The sequence below is a fragment of the Patella vulgata genome, chromosome 6 (genome assembly GCF_932274485.2).
Source record: "Patella vulgata chromosome 6, xgPatVulg1.2, whole genome shotgun sequence".
NCBI lineage: Eukaryota > Metazoa > Mollusca > Gastropoda > Patellidae > Patella > Patella vulgata.
Window position 1 is genome coordinate 71,524,626 of NC_065884.2, and position 20,420 is coordinate 71,545,045.

Here is a 20,420-nt window from a genome sequence, read left to right on the forward strand (position 1 = left end):
ACTTATCACATGTATAATGTATCAATGGGTATTGTTTGAACAAACATAATTAAAAACCATATCTTTGTCGGTTCCTTGTAAAATTAGCTTTGAAAATCGACTCACACAGGAAAATAACTAAAATCCCTCTTTTTCAAACAATAACCACGTATAGGAGCCTTCCACAAAAAAATATGGCACTTTGGGAAAATGTTGCATGTACACGTGTCTATCAATGAGGAAAGGTCGGTGTTTGATATTTTACCCCTTCATTTTTTATTTCCATTAAATTTGAACAGTAAATTATGATAATATTTTTTTTTTAAATTTTTTTTTTTTCATTTATTTTTTTTGCCGAATTGAATGGATTGATTTTAATACGTCTAATTACCTGGGCCCTGTTTCACGAAATTTTAACTAAAGATAAAATCCAAATTTTAGTAGATACTTCAATTTTGATTGGCTAAGCACTAAAATCAATCTAATATTATCCAATCAAATTATTAAAATTTGGATTTTATCTTAGTTAAAATTTTGTGGAACAGGCCCCTGATCATCATGAAAACAAAACCTTCTAAGAACTTTTTTATTCGTACTCAACAATTATGCATCAATATCAGACCGGGGGAGTACTATTAAATTTTGATTTAATATCAAAAACATGGAAATTTCAAGATTTTTAACATTTTAATATATTTATATTTTTCGCCCATCTCAAAGGATATCACTCCCAATGTTTAAATTATTGTAAAATCACACCCAGTTCAAATCTAATGAAAATAAAGTTCATTATTTAACTTTGTTTTTCTATGCTTGGATAACGTAATCACACAATAACATTGAACATTTGGACGTTAAACCCAATTTCGTTTCATTTCATTTTCATTTTAATAGGCCAATCAAAGTACAAAATTCACAATTTTTTAATAAGAGGGTTTGTATAAAATCAACACACGTATTTTTAAATACTAACCACATAATTGGCAAATTGTACATAATTTGTGTACAGGTACATTTTTGTCTTGTTTCGTTTCGGAAGAAAAACCACCAGACAGTATTTTCATTTGCCTACTTTCGTTTGCACATCCGGTATAAATAGAAATCCGACATGATAATGTTTCGAGGGTTTTGACTGAACTATTGAATGGACGGAGACAAGCTAACGAGTAAAACAGATTCAGAAGAATTGAAGACAACATTACAGTCCTGCATAGACTCTTTAACAGCAGAGGCAAATGGTAAATTTCGTATTTATGCCTTTCAATGAACTGTTAAATTCTCATTCTGAAACAAATTAATCGAAATATATTTTCTAACACTAATGCTACACAATTTGTATCAATTTCTAGATTACCTTGTTTTCATAAAGATAAATATTTTTAAATTTTTCGGGGTTTTGGGTTGTTTTTGTTCTTTTATAGAATAATGATTCTAAATATAAATATTAATTAACCTTTTCTGTTTGTGTTTTATTTGTAGAGTTATACCTGGATCAGACGGTGGCTGTGTTAGATTCTCCACTTACACCTCTCCAGTTTTATAGAGACTTCATTTCTCCCAATAAACCCGTTGTCATCAGAGATCTTATTAACCACTGGTCAGCCCTGCGAAAATGGGGGCCATCATATTTCAGGTCAGTTCTCGCGAGTACTACGATTAAAGGGGGATAACTCCATTTATTGAAATGTCTTCGGGCAAACTTATTAGTGAGAAAGCTTCTAATCAGTTTACGTAAAAGAGCAGGCCATAGTGCTGCTGCCTGGGCAAAATTTCCCTCATAGCACACTGCATGGCATATGTGCGTCTTCATTAGCCCAGTCGGAGCAGAACAGTAGGACGTTAAACCCCATTTCATTTCATTTCTAATCAGTTTCAGCCTGGATGTTTGAGAATTTTTTTTACTCAGTTCAGAAAGCAAAATATAGGTAGGCCTATATAATCTCCCAGCTTGGATTCAAAGTACTCAACACCTCTAGGTGGATTGTAAGGGGGGGGAGGGGTGACCGAATGGTTAGCGTGGGCGTTGTATCATAAGATCTGTCATTAAGTCAACTGACATGGTTTCGATTTCTCGGTTGGACGTGACAAGGAGTTCGGTCGACTATGGGTTTTCTCCGGGTCCTCCGGTTTCTTCCCACTGCTATAGACTCTACGCACATACGAATTATTGAAATAAAATTGAACCATATGTTAGTCCCGAAATGACCTGGTTTGTGTCGAGTGGACGTTAAACCCCTCTCACTCTCTCTCTCTCTCTCTCTTGCATAATACATCTTTAAAGGGCCAATCCCGATAATTTTTGGGAAAATAAAACTGCCTAATTTTGTGTTAAAACCCCTTAAAATACTCTACCTAAGGGCCGAGCAACTAACTCAATATTTGTGATACGTTTTCAAACAACTTAAACCTGTCAGTCTTCATCTGGAAATGGAGACCGGTGTACCAGACTTTTATTTTATAAAAATAATGTGTAGGTGAAATTTACCTTTCGTTATCAAGTATAGCACATCAGTCATTCACTGTATAGACCTCTAAGGGAACGGGTATCGATTATCAGATCACCCAACGAAAAAACTGGCCCAAAATCTTTCACGTCCAAACAACTCAATATTTTGAGCTGAAATTTTGAGATATGGTAAATACACCATTCATCTATATTTTGGCGCTTAAATTGCATACGTACTGGGACTTTTATTTTTGAGGCTCTGTTCAAATCGGGATAGTCCCTTTAACATTATTAATAATAAAGAATAATGAACTAATACTTGTACGATGTTATTATACATACAGAGAAACTATAGGAAATCTACAAGTAACGGCCACGGTAACACCAAATGGTTATGCAGACGCTATTCATGACGGTAAATTTGTAATGCCAGAAGAACGTTTGATGTCAATGTCAAGGTTCCTGGACATCCTGGACTCTCCAGGAAAAGAAGTCTTTTATATCCAGAAACAGAATTCTAATCTAACTGATGAGTTTACAGAGATACTGAAAGATGTAGATTGTAATTTGAAAATAGGAGAGGAGGCTTTTGGTAATAATATATTTACTAGTAGAGATAGGAGGTTATTGGATGATTATACCCAAGTATATCATGGAGCCGCGGTGGCTCAGTGGCTAAGAGACTGGCTCATCAATGAGGAAGTTTCGGGTTGGCACCCGGTGATGTACTTGGGCATAGGCAATTTGATTAAAACGCAGATCCTATTTCGTTTCGTTTTTTTATAGTTCAAAATTTCGGGTTGCTTGTCTTGACAACACTACGATCTGGAAGAGCTGTTCTATAACAGGCGTTCTGGTTGATGTGAGGGGTTAGCCAATGAAACGGTTTGTTATGGCGAGTTTTTGGCGTGATGTGCACGGAACTGTGGGTAACCCACTAGAAACATCAACACTGATGTGACTAAGAGGCTGACACGTCAATGAGGAAGTCTCGAGTTGTCACCCGGATTTGGCCGAGAAAGTTAAACTGGAATTTCTGGTGTGGCTCCCCCTTGTCAGTGGTGCAGGACGGAGGGCCTAACAACTAACAAGGAACAAGGTCTTGTTTTTTGGATGATACTGAACACCGAGGTCCTATTGGCGTGGATGTCCCAAAAAAATTGACAAACTTTGACAGAAGGAATTCTAAACAAAAGTAAACCGTAGCTCCACTATCCCGGCAAAATGTTCTTCTTAGCACACTATGTGGCATATGTCCGTCATCATTGGCACATGGAGGGGTTGGGTGGCTGAATGGTTAGCACGTGCGCGCTGTACCATAGTGTTTGTCATTAAGTCAACTGGCGTGGTTTCTAATCCCCGGTGTTACGTGACAAGGAGTAGCCCTGCGCCCTAGCGAATTATTGAAATAAAATTAAACCATGTGTTAGTCCCGAAATGACCTAGTTTGTGTCGAGTGGACGTTAAACCCCATCTCTTTCTCTCTCTCTCATTAGCACAGTCGGTGCAGAAAATTCATTCATATATGTATACTAGACGGCACCCGACTTCGCCCGGGGCCAAAAGCCCGGAGGCGGTAGTCCAACGCCACCAATTCCTCGTTACTCCCTGGCCCGAGCTACCCCTGTATGTATAATGTAAATAATGTAACTATTATAGGTAAACAACCAGATGCTGTTAATTTCTGGATGGGAGACGGTCGAGCTGTAACATCAAGTAAGTTGTCTTGTATAATATGTTATACAATATAGATCGCATTATTTTATTACTTTAATTTTATTTCTTGGGACAACGTCGTTTTTTAGATTTTAAATTTCATTAGATCTACAGAGAGATAAATGGGGTTTAACGTCCACTCGACACAAACTAGGTCATTTCGGGACTAACACATGGTTCAATTTTATTTCAATAATTCGCTGGGGCGTAGGGCTACTCCTTGTCACGTACAACCGGGGAATCGAAACCACCCCATTTGACTCAATGATAGACCTTATGTTACAGCGCGCACGCGCTAAACATTCGGACATCCAACCCCCATTAGATGTACAGTACCAGTAGTATAATGATATAGCGGGTAATAAATGCAATAAACATCATTAATGAATATGATGTTTATCTATAAGGTGACAAAAAAAACGACCAATTGTTACTGTCACGGGAGAGCCGCAACATCTGATAAGTTTGAGAGAAAGCGGGTGGGGGGGTGGATTAACGCGTGCACGTTGCTTCATAAGGTCTGTCATTGAATCAAGTGGCGTGGTTTTCATTCCCCGGTTGTACGTGACAAGGATAGGGGTTGCCTGTCCAACCTCGTGGGTTTTCTCCGGGTCGCCTGTCCAACCTCGTGGGGTTACTTCTGCCTCCGGTTTGCTCCCACTGCTAAAGACCCCTACGCACAAGCGAATTAATGAAATAAAATTGAACCATATGTTAGTCTCGAAATGATCTTGTTCGGGTCGATAAGTTATGTATTATTCTTTTGATTTCTTTTTACATTTCAGTGCATCGGGATCATTATGAAAATATGTATTGCGTAATATCCGGTTGGAAAAAATTTATCCTGATACCACCTACTGATTTACCGTATATACCATATGGTAGGTTAATTATACCACCCTCTGATTTACCGTATATACCATATGGTTTTATACCACCCTCTGATTTACCGTATATACCATATGGTAGGTTTTTACCACCCTCTGATTTACCATATATACCATATGGTAGGTTTATATACCACCCTCTGATTTACCATATATAAAATATGGTAGGTTATATACCACCCTATTATTTACCGTATATACCATATGGTAGGCTTATATACCATATAGTAGGTTTATACCAACCTCTGATTTACCGTATTTACCATATGGTAGGCTTATATTATACCACCCTCTGATTTACCGTACATACCATATGGTTTTATACCACCCTCTGATTTACCGTATATACCATATTGTAGGCTTATATTATACCAACCTCTGATTTACCGTATATACACATTATGGAAGGTTTATATACCACCCTCTGATTTACCATATGGTCTTATGTATGTCTTGTTTAGCATTGTCACTATACTTACAACTATCGTGTATACCCGTCTTCATTAGCCCAATCGCCGGCTTTATTGTCCCAGTCGGAGCAGAACAGTAGGACGTAAACCCCATTTTATTTGATTTCATTATCCCAGTTGGTGCCGAAAGGTAAAGGTAGAATGTTAAACCCCATTTTATTCCAACCATCTTTTATCCATCTATACAACTATCACAGCCATTGATTTTATATAATTTATAGAAGATTACCCAACTGGAATATTTAAACAGGAAGATGGAATATGGTCAGTTGTTGATGATCCAAATACAACACAGGTAAAACTTTAAATATATTTCAGCGACAAATGGAATGAAATATCTCTCCATTCTGAAATACAATAATTTAAAAGTGTGACATGTATAGATTTCTGTGTTTACTTTTAATTAAATTAAGAGTTGTGTGGATTATTTCATTCCTAGCTTCCTCTGATCACATCCAAGCAGGACGAGGATCTAAGGGGGGGGGGGGGGTGAGAGAGAGAGAGGGGGGAGGAAAAACTTGAGATCCCGTGCACACATTGACGTACGGGTAAAGGGACCAGCATTTACATGTACAGTCGTCGGGATCGCTGATGTGCAAAATTTACCTCATAGCACACTTTATGGCGTATGCCCGTCTTCATTAGCCCAGTCGGAACAGTAGGACGTTAAACTCCATTTCATTAGCCCAGTCGAAGCAGAATTGTAGGACGTTAAGCCCCCATTAAAACCCAAACAAATATCTCATATTTTTTTAAGGTTCCTTGGATCGCCATTGATCCATTACATCCAGATACAGTATCTTATCCACAGTATAACAAGGCCACACCAAGGGAGGTAACTGTGAGAGCTGGTGAAACTCTTTATTTACCTTCGCTATGGTTTCATCACGTTCAACAATCACACGGGTGTATTGCTGGTAAGTAGGAGTGATTTCCTGTAGCCTGTTCCTTCTCGCGATAAGGGAGTTTAAAGTAGCTAAGTCTCTAACTCAATATCATCCGAATTATTTGTCAATTTAAATCAACTTTGATGTGATCTTACCCGGAAAAGATGGGCTTTTGATATCCAATACGGAAGACAAAATAAACATTTTACCATCGGTACACTACCATAATGCGTTTTAGCGCCATATGTAACAAGGGACTCGAAGAACGAAGTTAGACATATTCCACAATAAATACTTTTGGTGTAGACTGGAATAACCAGACACTAGAGATTGCCATTCCATTGAGACTTCTGGCGTATTTCGCCGAACATAACTGGTTTGAAATTAGAGTATAAACAGAAATGATTAAATGTAAATCAGTATATATATTTATATGGGTTGCGAGCCATTTGTGTCAGTTTAGCTCCTTTAAAGTTGGGGATCACGGTAGCTAAGTGGGTAAGACCCTGGGTCGCTAGCCTGGAGGTCGGGTGTTCGATCCCTGCATTGGCCGAGAAAGTTCATCCAGATTTTCCGGCGTGGTTCTCCCTTGTCAGTGATGCAGGACGGAGGGCCTGACAAGGACAGCTGTCTAGTCGTTCGGATGGGACGAAAAACCGAGGTCTCGTGTACACATTGGCGTGCACGTAAAAAATCTCTTGACAGTTGGAATTCGATATAAAAGTAGGCCGTAGTGCCGCTTTCCGGGCAAAATTTCCCTCATAGCACAGGTATGTACATGCCTGTCTTTATCAGGCCATGGCCAGTTGGTGCAGCAGCAATCTGATTTTTTATAGTTCAAAATTTTGTTTTACTTGTTATCACAACACTAGGATTTGGAAGAGTTGTTATATAACAGGTGTTCTAGTTGATGTGAGGAATTAGCCAATGAAAGGGTCTGTTACAGCGAGTTCTTGGCGTGCTTTGCATGGAACTGTGGGTAAACCACTAGAAACGTCAACGCTGATTGATTAATCAATGGCTGACATCATAGGGTCAAAAGCCGCTCGTATGGCCCCTGATGCGACCTCCCAATACAAGTATCTTCTTGTAGTAGAGACCATCGAAAATATAAAAAAAACAAACGAAATATAGATCTGTATTTTAATCAGATTGTGGCAGCAGAGTAGAACCTTAAGCCCCATTCTAATTTGATAGTATATAATATATTGTAATTTATTTCTCGTTTCAGTAAATTATTGGTACGATATGGAATATGACATCAAGTATAATTATTATAAATTTCTAGAGAAATTAACATCAGTGATAAAATAACTGTGATCAACATAGAAAGGAAATAACTTAAAATATAGAAATCAACAGTTATAGCAAAGATAGGCAATTGGTAAAATTGTCACCAGTTATAAATATCATTAATGACAAAGATAGGCAATTGGTAAAATTGTCACCTGTTATAAATATCAATTATGACAAAGATAGGCAATTGTTAAAATTGTCATCAGTTATGAATAGTGTTAATGACAAAGATAGGCAATTGGAAAAATGTGTGCAATGCCTTTTTATATTTTGATGCCAAGAATGTGATTTTAATGATCTACCATCAAGAACGTTTTTTTTATTCGCATCCTACATATTGGAAAAGGAAATATGTGTTATAAATATTGTCTAGATTATGGATAATTGATATTTTCATAAAAGAACTTGATTTTGACAAGGAGGAGGTGTGAATTGTTGTAATTTTGCAAACTCTATTTGTTTTATATTTTTCATTTTTCTCATTTCATACAAATTGTCTACCGAATCACTTCGTCTTCCTTCCTTATTGTCAGGCCTGGAAATAAAGGTTTTTAGATGTAACTGACGAAATGTCAGGCAGAGGTTTAGTGCCTGACAGTGCTCGAATCTGTGCCTGGCATTGTCTGTGACAGGTGCCTTATTTAAAGGCTTTCTTATTGTTGATTTAGATATAGGCAGATAGAATGAATGCCTGGTTAGTCTTCCTTCTTTTAATAAATTGTTTTAATAAACCTTGAATGTTTTGCTATTTAGGCTGGTTGGCGTCAAGTCATTATCATAATATGGCTGTGCAGAAAAAAATGCACTTGGTCTGGGAGTGTTATACCCAGATTTTATCAAAGCGTCTAGACATATAGAACAGGAAAATCCAAAGTTTCGCTGTAAAAGAGAAATGTCCCCCCACCCCCCACGAGCCTATACTAATAATCATGCCTCATTTATTTACTGAGTTATTGCCCTTTTTATCAAAACCTCGCAATCAATCTATGGTCATTATTAGAGGTAGAGGGGGAAGAGTCAGACGTCCTGTGTGCTTTAAGAGGGAGAGAGGGGGGGGAGGTAGCGTCCACTCCAAAGAAGGTCATTTCGAGACTAACATGCTTCAATGTTATTTCAATAATTCGCTTGCGTGTATGGGTCTTTAGCAGTGGGAGGAAACCAAAGGCCCCGGAGAAAACCCACGAGGTTGTACAGGCGACCCTACTCCATGTCACGTACAATCGGGAATCGAAACCGCGCCAGTTGACTCAATGACAGACCTCATGATACAACGCGCACGCGTTGCCCCCCCTCCCCCCCCCCCCCCCACGGTGCTTAAAAGAATCTGTGACAGTTGGACTTCAGTAGTTGGACGTTAAACACAGTTTATGTCATTTCCATACTGGAATAAAATAAAATGAATTTTTCGAAAGTCCAAACGTTGGAACCCCTGGGTGATCCCGATGAAGCGTGACCTTCTAAGAAGCCACACTACGATGTGCTATTGGGCAACTAGCTGCTCCTTCAACACCCAATATTTAAAGAGGATTAACGGTATTACCATACAGCCACTTAAGTGACTTAACATCACACTATAGGGTAAATTGTTGATATTTTTACACTGTATTATAGCATTAGTACGGGCACCTGTCTGTAGAAATGGAGGTGTGAGTCGCCTGGTAGAAACTAGTCCATTAATACCTTCAACCTCTCATATAGACTGAAGGTTAATGGAATTATCCACGGTGAAAATATATAATCCTTAAACAAACATTATGCAAGAACTAAATCTGCCTATTGGTGGTCTTTCTTTAAGTCATAACTGTTATATAAATTATTAATTAGACATTCATTAATTAAAGAAGGCCATAATCAACTCTTGATGCAATCGTATAGTCTGGGGTTGATGCGGTTATCGTAAAACTGGCCCCAGTTCCCCATAAATGTTAAGGATATGGTCGTGGGGTCACGAAATACTCCGTGTATCCGTACAAGGTTTAAGTACGTGTCCAGATTATTATTATCTCCTGGATATGTAACAAACAATAACTCACATATATCCTTCCAGTACGACATTTCTCAAATTAAAAATATGTTGACCTTTTCATAGAATACTAGTAGGTCGTCTCGCCTTTATAAATCCCCGGAATTTCTCTGTCGTTTTACACTGGATTCCTGCTGTCCTGTCGACTGGAGTCGGAACTTTATACTTAACGGTAAGTCAATTGTATTAAGAACAGAATGGGTGGAAATAGGGATTTTAATATGTCGTCAAAATAATAGTGAGCTCATTTTGAGACTAAACTAACATGATAAATATGTGCAATGCGAGAGGTAGAATTTTGCCTGGGCAGCCCCCCTCGGGCGAAATATTTTAGGGAAAAGGGGACAGAGAGAAAAATGGGGTTTAACGTCCACTCGACACAAACTATGTCATTTCGGGACTAACACATGGTTCAATTTTATTTCAATAATTTGCTTGCGCGTAGGGGTCTTTAGCAGTGGGAGGAAACAGGAGGACCCCGAGAAAACCCACGAGGTTGGACCGAGGACCCTACTTCTTGTCAAGTACAAGTGGGTAATCGAAACCTCGCCATTTGACTCAATGACAGACCTCATGATCCCTCACTAACCATATGTTAGTCCCGAAATGACCTGGTTTGTGTCGAGTGGCTCTCTCTCACTCTCTCACTCTCTCTCTCTCTCTCTCTCTGACCATTTTCACATTTTTTTATATTTTAGTAGTTTCCATCAATCTAAACCAATAAAATGAAGACAGAACTAGCTGTGTTGGTTGTTATAGCCATAGGTAAGAAACAACGTTTCTAATTATTGTAGGTAATTGTGGCCGCATTGAATGTCGGAAAATCAAAACTTGATGAATCGGACAAACTTCGTATTATTTCTAATCTGATTAAAACACAGATCCTATTTTAGTTTCGGACGATTAAGCGGAAATCGAATTTATTATTTTGTTATTAAGTGGGTCGATAGTTAAGCGCAAAATCGATTATATTTCATCATAAACGTAAACTTTTAAACGGAGATTCGTTGTTATCAAATGAAACAGATCAACTTAAAACATGGAATAGGCCACAGAATAAATATATTATATTATTCTAGTATCCAGTGTGTGCCTTGTGTATTATTCTAGTATTTAGCGCACACCTTCAGTTGTATGTATTATTCTAGTATTTAGCGCACACCTTCAGCTGGGTGTATTATTCTAGTATTTAGCGCACACCTTCAGCTGGGTGTATTATTCTAGTATTTAACGCACACCTTCAGTTGTGTGTATTATTCTAGTATTTAGCGCACACCTTCAGTTAGGCCTATGTGTATTATTCTAGTATTTAGCGCACACCTTCAGTTCTAATATTATAGTATGTAGCGCACACCTTAAGTTATGTGTATTCTTCTAGTATTTAGCGCACACCAGTGTATTATTCTATTTAGCGCACACCTTCGGTTGTGTGTATCATTCTAGTATGCAGCGCACACCTACGGTTGTGTGTATCATTCCAGTATGTAGCGCACACCTTCAGTTATGTGTATTATTCTAGTATGTAGCGCACACCTTCAGTTGTGTGTATCATTCTAGTATTTAGCGCACACCTTCAGTTGTGTGTATCATTCTAGTATTTAGCGCACACCCTCGGTTATGTGTATTATTCTAGTATTTAGCGCACACCTTAAGCTGGGTGTATTATTCTAGTATTTAGCGCACACCTTCAGATGTGTATATCATTCTAGTATTTAACGCACACCTCCAATTGTGTGTATTATTCTAGTATGTAGCGCACACCTTCATTTATGTGTATTTTGATATTATTTTACAAATAACTCATTTTTATTTCAGCGTTTGTTCCCTGGACGTCAGGTCAGGACTTCCAGTGTCCCCAGGCCAGAGGACATTACCAAGATCCAAGGAATCAGTCCAGATTTTTCGCCTGTGTTGATTACATACCAACAAATTTAGTATGTGCCGAGGGCAGTGTATTCGACCCTATCATCAGGAGATGCAATCTACTAGCTTATGTTAATTCAGTTTCTGGTGCACGTTGCGACCAAGGCGATGGTATGTTTTCACTTCCGGGAGATTGCAGTCAATACTTAGTATGTTCGAATGGTCTCCCCTTTATCATGGATTGCCCAGACGGTTTATTATTCAACAGAACCCATTATTATTGTGACCGAGAGGTTCGGTGTTAAACGATGGTGTATAATAAGCCTAGCCAAATAAAAATTTTAACCCATATTTAGATGAATATGTTTCTCTACCTGAACTAACATCTCGGGGCTATTATAATCATAAGGTATCCCATTTTACACTTTATTCATTAATTATTTCAGATACAAATTTTATTTATGGGCCTACTTTATTCATGGTCCTATTTTACTGTTTACCAGGGCCCTTATTCACGAAAACTTAAACTAAGATACAATCGAAATTTTAAGAAATACTGCAATTCGATTGGCTGACCAATAAAATCAATTTGCATATATCCAATGAAGTTGCAGTATTTCTTAAAATTTCGGTTATAACTTAGTTTAAGTTTTCGTGAATAAGGTCCCTGTCTTCCCTCTGTAATTGTACCTACCTATACATATTTCTCATAATGTTTTACTATGGTATGGGGGTATTTTATCCAATAAAAACATTCTATGTAAAAGAAATATCTATCGTACTTTATTCTTATTACATCTAAGTAGGCACCACTGCTATTTATCTCTCCCCCCCCCCCGCTCCTTTCCTATCCCGGCCTATGCTGGTCAAATTAATTAATGAAATGGGGTTTAAAGGACAATATTGGTGCCAGTCATTATCACATATGTGATAGAGCTGGTTAAACACATTCCAAATATAATTTTAACACAGAGATCATTGCTACGATAGCTGAGTAATACAGTTTTCTAGAATCGGAAGTGACGAACGCCAAAGGAAAACACGAGTCATCTCTCTATATAACTGACTGATGTGACGAGTGATATTGGATATACGGGCGAATTTCTGCTCACTAATAATTCATTCGAAGACCAAAAGTTGTTGTATAAGATTGTGAAAGGATATCTGACATTTCATCAAAAGAATTGACTTCCACTAGAAAAGTGAACACGAAAGAAAAACAGGAAAAGTCCGTGCATTACCATGTTTTTATAAGATATAGAATGAATATAAACAAGGGAATGTACGGACTATTTCTATTTTTCTCGTGTTCTCTTATCTAATGACATTCAATTACTTTATTGAATTGTCAGGTATCCTCTTACAGTCCCATATATCAACTTCTGGTCTTCGAATGAATTATTAGTGAGCAGAAATTCGGCTCCGTTATCACTCGTCACATCAGTCGGTTATATAGAGAGATGCCTCGTGTTTTCCTTTGGCGTTCGTCACTTCCGACTCAGGAAACATGTATTACTCAGCTATCGTAGCAATGATCTCTGTGTTAAAATTATATTTGGAATGTGTTTAACCAGCTCTATCACATATGTGATAATGACTGGCACCAATATTGTCCTTTAACGTCTTACTGTTCTGTTCCGACTAGGCTAATGAAGGCGGCCATACGCCATGCAGCTGCGTTTCGTCTCATTCGAACGACAATGCACTGTTTCTTACCAGGACCTCTATTGTCACGACTGACCGCTCTGAAAACTTTCTTACGAAACACCTGTCTGCGATATCACCCTTTATGGAAGCGGATGTTAACTGTTAATGAATAGTTACAGTAGTGTTTTACTAGATAACACATCTCATCTCTCAACCCTCCGTGTTTCGAGGTGAAAATTGTTCCTATTATCTTCAACGTAGCACCTCCCGGAGTGATTCACTCCCGCTAGTTTTAAACAAAATTAACAATATTTTTCATCAAAACAACGATTGATTATTGTTATTTATAATATTTCTGCCACACCCAACTACAATTAAGCATATAATCCTACCTGAAACGGGCACAAATCGTCGTATTTAAAATCGAGGCGTTAAGCCGTTACTAAGGTCGCCATCTTTTTAAACAGCAGACGTTTAACACTGTCATCATGAAGGCGGGACTAAATAGAAGGCTTTTATAACAGCCAATCAAAAAGGCAATCGAAAGTGGAGAACATGTCAACACACAAAATGACATCCACATGTTATATCCGCGAATCATTTCAGAAAATAAAATCAAATTACGGCGATAATGTTGAATTAAAACCCGAACAAGAAATTATTTTGGACCTGATAATAAATGGCAAGAAGGATGATTTTGCTTTATTTCGACAGGATTTGGCAAATCATTGAATTATATATTGATTTTAAATGAAGTAAAAGGGGCGTGTAGTGTCGGCGCATGTCTAAAGAACTCTAACTATGAATGGATTTAAATGGCGGTGTATGTCAGACAAAAACAACGCTTCATTAATTCAAACGCGAATATTTGGAGTTAGGCGATAGTTGTGCCACTGCATTGGCCCCTGTAAGTTTAATTAGTCATAATAGCATAAACTTATCTTATTTTAAAGATGTTACATGCATTAATAAAGAAATTGAGTTTGCCACTTGGAACTAAAGGCATCCAATCGTAGCTAAAAACAAGCACATCAGTATATCTCAACGTTTTAAGCTACGTTCTCGTAGCTAGTGTTTTACTATCTTGTCGTGATATTAATGTAGTATAAGGTAGGCTGGCCTGTATATGGGATCCAATATTATGTTCAATCTGTTATTTTTAAGTGAAAGAGAGAGAGAGAGAGATAGAGAGAGAGAGAGAGATGGGGTTTAACGTCCACTCGACACAAACTAGGTCATTTCGGGACTAACATATGGTTTTATTTTTTTTATTTCAATAATTCACTTGCGCGTAGGGGTCTTTAGCAGTGGGAGGAAACCGGAGGACCCGGAGAAAACCCACGAGGTTGGACAGGCGACCCTACTCCTTGTTATTTTTAAGTGAAGCATTTGTTACTAAACTTGTTAGATTAGTAACCATGACTACAACCTAACTATTTATGATATGAATCTGTAGTTTGGTATTATATTTCTGACCATTTTATATTACCATTGTGCTAGATTCGGAGGCGCGGGTAGGTAGAACACCGGGGGCATATGTATACCATTAAATAAAATGGAGGGAGAGAGAGAGCATTAACCCGACACAAACTAGGGCACCGTGGATGACTAAATTGTATTTCAATAATTCGATTGCGCATAGGGGTCTTTAGCAGTCAGATGAAACCGGAGGACCCGAAGAAAACCCACGAGGCTGGACAGGTGACCCTACTCCATGTCACGTACAACTGGGGAATCTAACCCACGCCAGTTGAATCAATGGCAGACCTTGTGATCTAAGGCGCACGTACTAACCATTCGGCCATCGAACCCCCCATTTCAAGTCGTAACATTGGGTTTTTATTACATGGATTGACCTTTACGATACGAATAATTATACTGCAACCAATAGAGGTGCTTGGAACGAATTTAAAATTTAAAAACAACAGATGCCTTCCTTTAATTAACTTACAGTTTTTCACAAATGCGTACAATTTTGGAAGAAAGACATGCCTTAAATGACAAAAGGTAGAGTTATTTTAACAAGTTAACCTTTAAAAGTTGAGATACCGAAATGTTATAGAAGAAACGGAATGTGTGGGCCTAGTGTGTATGTATAAATGATATTTAACAGCTGTAATGTACAGAACGTTTACTGAGGAGTTAACAACAGGTACGTGCTACAATTTTACACTTTTACTGTTTATTTCTGGAATCAGACCACTGACTATATTTTCTGGAATCAGACTACTGAATATATTTAATATTTCTGGAATCAGACCACTGACTATATATACTGGATTCAGACCACAGATTATACCTTGTTAGTTCTTCATAGTATTAACAGTTTACAAATGAATTGAGATGATTTTATTTATTCTTTGATCTAGAATTGCTAAAAGGGGTTTGCATATTTCAACTAGACATGGATGCGTATTTTACGATGAAGGACCAACTCTACACGTATCTTGTTAGTCGAATTGAAATAACTCGAACTCAATATTCTGAAGGACCGGGTTTATTTATTTCGTCGACAGGTTCGATTGCGGTTTTGTATTGAATATCATCCCGTGTTTATCAAACAAGGACATATCTTGTACAAAGTTCTTTATATTCCTCTCATTTTAATTCAAACTGATTTTAGTAAACCGTTTTATACGCAACAAAATCCTTGCCTTGTGTTAGAGTTTGGACGTGGAATTCAGAAGCTAAAGTTCCTAATCTGTAGTCTGCGCTAGCAAAAAGTGATATAATGCAAGGATGCTAAATACCAATTTATATCCAGTAAATATATTTATCAAAAGAGTCAAATTTGTAATTCAAATTATCTTCTGGTTTTTTTTCTATGTAGAGGCTGATTGCTTATAATTGTCATCATGGTAAACCTACGAGGAACATTTTGTGCAGTATTGTGTCTTATGGGTAAATATATATACTGTTTTCTCTCGCTTAAAGGGACAGTCCCAGATATTAAAGATGGGTTCCCACGTACAAACTGGGTGATTTAATGGTATATAATGGACTAAAGACATATTCAAACTAATTAATTTGTCATAACTTTGCTTCAAATCCTTCTCAAACATTGTAATTGCGAAGGAATGTCCTGCTATAAAAAGTCGATCAAACCTGGTCATGTTTTCGTCACGTGAATTACCTCTCTTGGAAGTCAGAGGAGAATTCATTGTATACATAAGACGATGTTGTCTTTAATCGCTTACTATTTATTACAAATATCAAATCCTAATTAAATTCTCGGATTATCCACTACCCGCATCTTTTTCCGTCATTTTTATCTCATAAAGTGTTGTACGTCTAACTCTTCATAAAGTTTATCAACTTGTACATCAAGCGCTCAATGTTCACGTGTGACCTTTGACATCACGCGTGCAGAAATTCCTAATCGTCGGGCTGTTGATTAGGGGAACCCTTACATTTTTGTCCTGTATACGCTCCATGGGTGTTTTTCGGGGAATCCAGTATTTTTCTAGTAAGATTGGATATCTCTACTTTCCATATACACCAAAATTACCATACTTTTATTGGAAATAACCACCCGATAAATACTTTTCTGGGAACCCATCTTTAAAATGGAATTAAAAAGAGAGCGGAATGGAGTTTAACGTCCACTCGTCACAAAACAATGGAGTTAAAAGTATATCACACGCTTACCTTGTATTGTATATAATATCAAATTAAAATACTGAATCGTGTGAAAATGAGCACTATATTTGTATTTAAGGTTACTTAACTCGTTTATATGGATTAGCGTCCATTTCCACCGAGAGTAACATCGCAGACGAATTCAGTGTATCATCATTTTTGGAGGGGAGGAGGGGGCGAATGGTTCGCGCGTGTGCGCTGAATCATAGGGTCTGTCATTGAGTCAACTGGCGAGGTTTCGATTCCCCGGTTATACGTGACAATGAGTACAGTGGCCTGTCCAAGCTCGTGGGTTTTCTCCGGGTTCTTCTGTTTCCTCCCATTGCTAAAGACCCCTACGCGCAAACGAATTATTGAGGTAAAATTGAACCATATGTTAGTCGCGAAATGACTCTCTCTCTCTCTCTCTCTCTCTCTCTCTCTCTCTCTCTCTATCTCTCTGATTTGTTAATGTTTCAAGCGCCTTTAACGCCTGGTAATGGACGTAGATATATTTAATTACAGGACTAATAGCACAGACTATTGGCCAGGATCCAAACTGTCCAGAGGAGAATGGTTATTTCCCCGACCCGTCAAACATGGCTGCCTTCTACCAATGTGATCGGGGTATTGCCATTTGGGTCGAGTGTGCTAACGGCACCTTGTTCGATTCCATCGTGGGGAACTGTATAGCGACAGAAACCCACGTTTCAAATCATGGAATCGTGTGTCCAGAACCCGATGGCTTGTTCCAGCTGAGTGGTGACTGTTCGCGATTTTTAGCCTGTGTAAATAACGTGGCCTATGTTATGGACTGTCCTGAAGGAACTCTTTACAACCGAATAGAACAATGGTGTGGTGACCCTGAAAACTCATCGTGCTGAATATCAACTTCCGGTAATTGACCTTGAACTTGATTTAAGAAAACTTACACTAAAATATCTCAAGAGTAAAGTCTGAAGATGTGTTGGATGAGATCGAAATTTGTAAGTTTACTGAGTGTTGTTTTATCCAATGAAAAGGCTGAATTCTTAACGTATTTTAGTATAAGCATTTTTGCATAACACGCTTTCATTTGGATACAGAGCAATCAGACAATCGCCTTCGGCTGCTGCGACATGTCGTGCAACTAACAGCAACAATGTAGTCATGAAAAATTATATTTTAGAACATATGATTCATCGATAAAAAATAAAATTTGCCAAATCGTTATTTGTCCAAGTATTTGTCACGTGGTCCGATGCATAATGGCAAGCCAGATCGTTCTTTTGGTTTCAAACATTATATACATTATTATTAAGACATCTATTCACATGACAATTAAGCCCTTAATCAACCCTCTAGATCATCCGATGGCAGAGATTTAAACCAAATGAGATGTGATTGCCATTTAATGATTTAATTTAAAAATAGACTTTTGGAGTGAGCCCTTGTTTCTCAACGGAGTGAGCCCTTGTCTCTCAGCGGAGTGAATGCTTGTCTCTCAGCGGAGTGAGCCCTTGTCTCTCAGCGGAGTGAGCCCTTGTCTCTCAGCGGAGTGAATGCTTGTCTCTCAGCGGAGTGAGCCCTTGTTTCTCAACGGAGTGAGCCCTTGTCTCTCAGCGGAGTGAGCCCTTGTCTCTCAGCGGAGTGAATGCTTGTCTCTCAGCGGAGTGAGCCCTTGTCTCTCAGCGGAGTGAGCCCTTGTCTCTCAGCGGAGTGAGCCCTTGTCTCCCAGCGGAGTGAGTCCTTGTCTCTTGGCGGAGTGAGCCGTTGACTCTTATAGGATCTTTATCTTTCTAAGTGAACTTTTTTATTAGACTGGAACCCCTAACATCCAAGTATTTAAACCAAATACACGGTTTTCTGATAAAAATAAGCGTATATACTAGTCATGAATTGGCCTACATGAATACTCAATGAGTCATGAAACTAAATTCCATTTCATTATTCCCTAAATGCTTAGATTCCGCTATTCTTAAAACCAAACTAACGATGGCAGGGAATGGAATGTGATTTGAAAATTGACACTATCCTCTGACTGCGTGCTAGCTATATTTAAGGGATATTTTGTCAGCACAGTCATAGACTTTTCAGCGAATTGAAATATATAGCAAAGAATCTTTTAGGCTCCATAATCCAGCCCTAGAGCTATGTCAGAGACAGTTTGGAACAAATCCTTAAATTGACATCTTGCAATCAAAACATGACGACTTCTTTTAATAGCAGGGGGGTGGATGGCCGAATAGTTAGCACGTGCGCGCTGTATCATACGGTCTGTCATTGAGTCAACTGGTGTGGTTTCGATTCCCTGGTTGTACGTGACAAGGAGTAGGGTCGCCTGTCCATCCTCGTGGGTTTTCTCCGGGTCCTCCGGTTTTCTTCCATTGCTAAAGACCCCTACGCGCAAGCGAATTATTGTAATAAAATTGGACCATATGTTAGTCCCGAAATGACTTTGTTTGTGTCGAGTGGACGTTAAACCCCATCTCTCTCTCTCTTTTAATAGCCAGTCCACAAGGAGACTGAAACACCGAATCGATGAGATCATTTCGATCTGTTTATCAATCACGTCATACCAATAACAATATCGCTATGTGTGAGTTAGTTGTGTATAACGTCTGCTTCCACCGAGGTGATATCGCAGACAAGTGTCATCTCTAAAGGCTTGGACCTCGACGTAGATTTACAGTCACATTTACTGAATGGGTTAGCGAAACGGCATGGGAACAAACAGTGTTTCTAGGTTTTCTGGTGGGTGGGGGGTGGGGGTAGGTCAATATCATTGTTACTCTACGAAATCTTAAATTGTAACTAATAACAAGCTAGAAAACAAAACGTAAACGCCTATTATCTCCCTTTAAACGGTGCACAGACAAGACAGAGAGAGAGAGAGAGAGAGAGAGAGAGAGAGAGAAGAGAGAGAGAGATGGGGCTTATCGTCCACTTGATACAAGGGGCTCCGTAGGGATCGACTCAATGACGGTATACGGATTTAAACCCAACCTTCACGATAAACAAGTCATTATCAGGGTACCCACTGATGGTCTATTACAGGGGTGGTTGGATGACCGAATGGTTAGCGTGTGTGCGTTGTATCATAAGGTCTGTCATTGAGTCAATGGGCGTAGTTTCGATTCCCCGGTTGAACGTGACAAGGAGTAGCGTCGCCTGTCCAACCTCGTGGGTTTCCTACGGGTTCTCCGGTTTCCTCCCACTGCTAAGATCCCTACGCGCAAGCGAATTATGGAAATAAAATTTAACCATGTGTTAGTCCCGAAATGACCTAGTTTGTGTCGAGTGGACGTTAAACCCCATTTCTCTCTCTCTCTCTCAAAAATAGATAATAATATATCCAAAGTTAATATACTAAAAATCGCATTCCAATTATTTTTTTCTAAGTGACGTTATCATTGTTTTAAGTTTTGCCATAGTTCTCTCTCTCTCTCTCTCTGATGGTCTATTACACATTGGCATGCACGTAAAAGAACACCTGACAGTTGGAATTCGAAATAAGAGTAGACCGTAGTGCCACTGTCCGGACACAATTTTCCTCATAACACACTGCATGACGTATGCCCGTCTTCATTGGCCCGTTATCAACAGAAT

General features: G+C 38.6%; 1 protein-coding gene and 2 long non-coding RNA genes across 3 annotated transcripts; all 3 read left to right on the forward strand.

The window, feature by feature from the left end:
* Window positions 1-1,061: 1,061 nt before the first annotated feature.
* Window positions 1,062-8,412, forward strand: LOC126825524 (bifunctional peptidase and (3S)-lysyl hydroxylase Jmjd7). The gene is made up of 8 exons (XM_050555177.2): window positions 1,062-1,217; window positions 1,459-1,612; window positions 2,770-3,017; window positions 4,085-4,141; window positions 4,927-5,022; window positions 5,720-5,793; window positions 6,256-6,415; window positions 7,617-8,412. Exons 1-8 carry the CDS (start codon window positions 1,124-1,126, stop codon window positions 7,697-7,699), a joined length of 966 nt encoding a protein of 321 aa, XP_050411134.1. The 5' UTR covers window positions 1,062-1,123; the 3' UTR covers window positions 7,700-8,412.
* A 1,367-nt stretch (window positions 8,413-9,779) lies between these two features.
* Window positions 9,780-11,918, forward strand: LOC126825538 (uncharacterized). Its single transcript, XR_007682035.1, has 3 exons — window positions 9,780-9,876; window positions 10,403-10,469; window positions 11,520-11,918. It is a non-coding gene; the product is annotated as an uncharacterized LOC126825538 (long non-coding RNA).
* A 3,387-nt stretch (window positions 11,919-15,305) lies between these two features.
* On the forward strand, window positions 15,306-18,044 carry LOC126825537 (uncharacterized). The gene is made up of 3 exons (XR_007682034.2): window positions 15,306-15,366; window positions 16,045-16,115; window positions 17,358-18,044. It is a non-coding gene; the product is annotated as an uncharacterized LOC126825537 (long non-coding RNA).
* The last annotated feature ends 2,376 nt before the right edge of the window (window positions 18,045-20,420 follow it).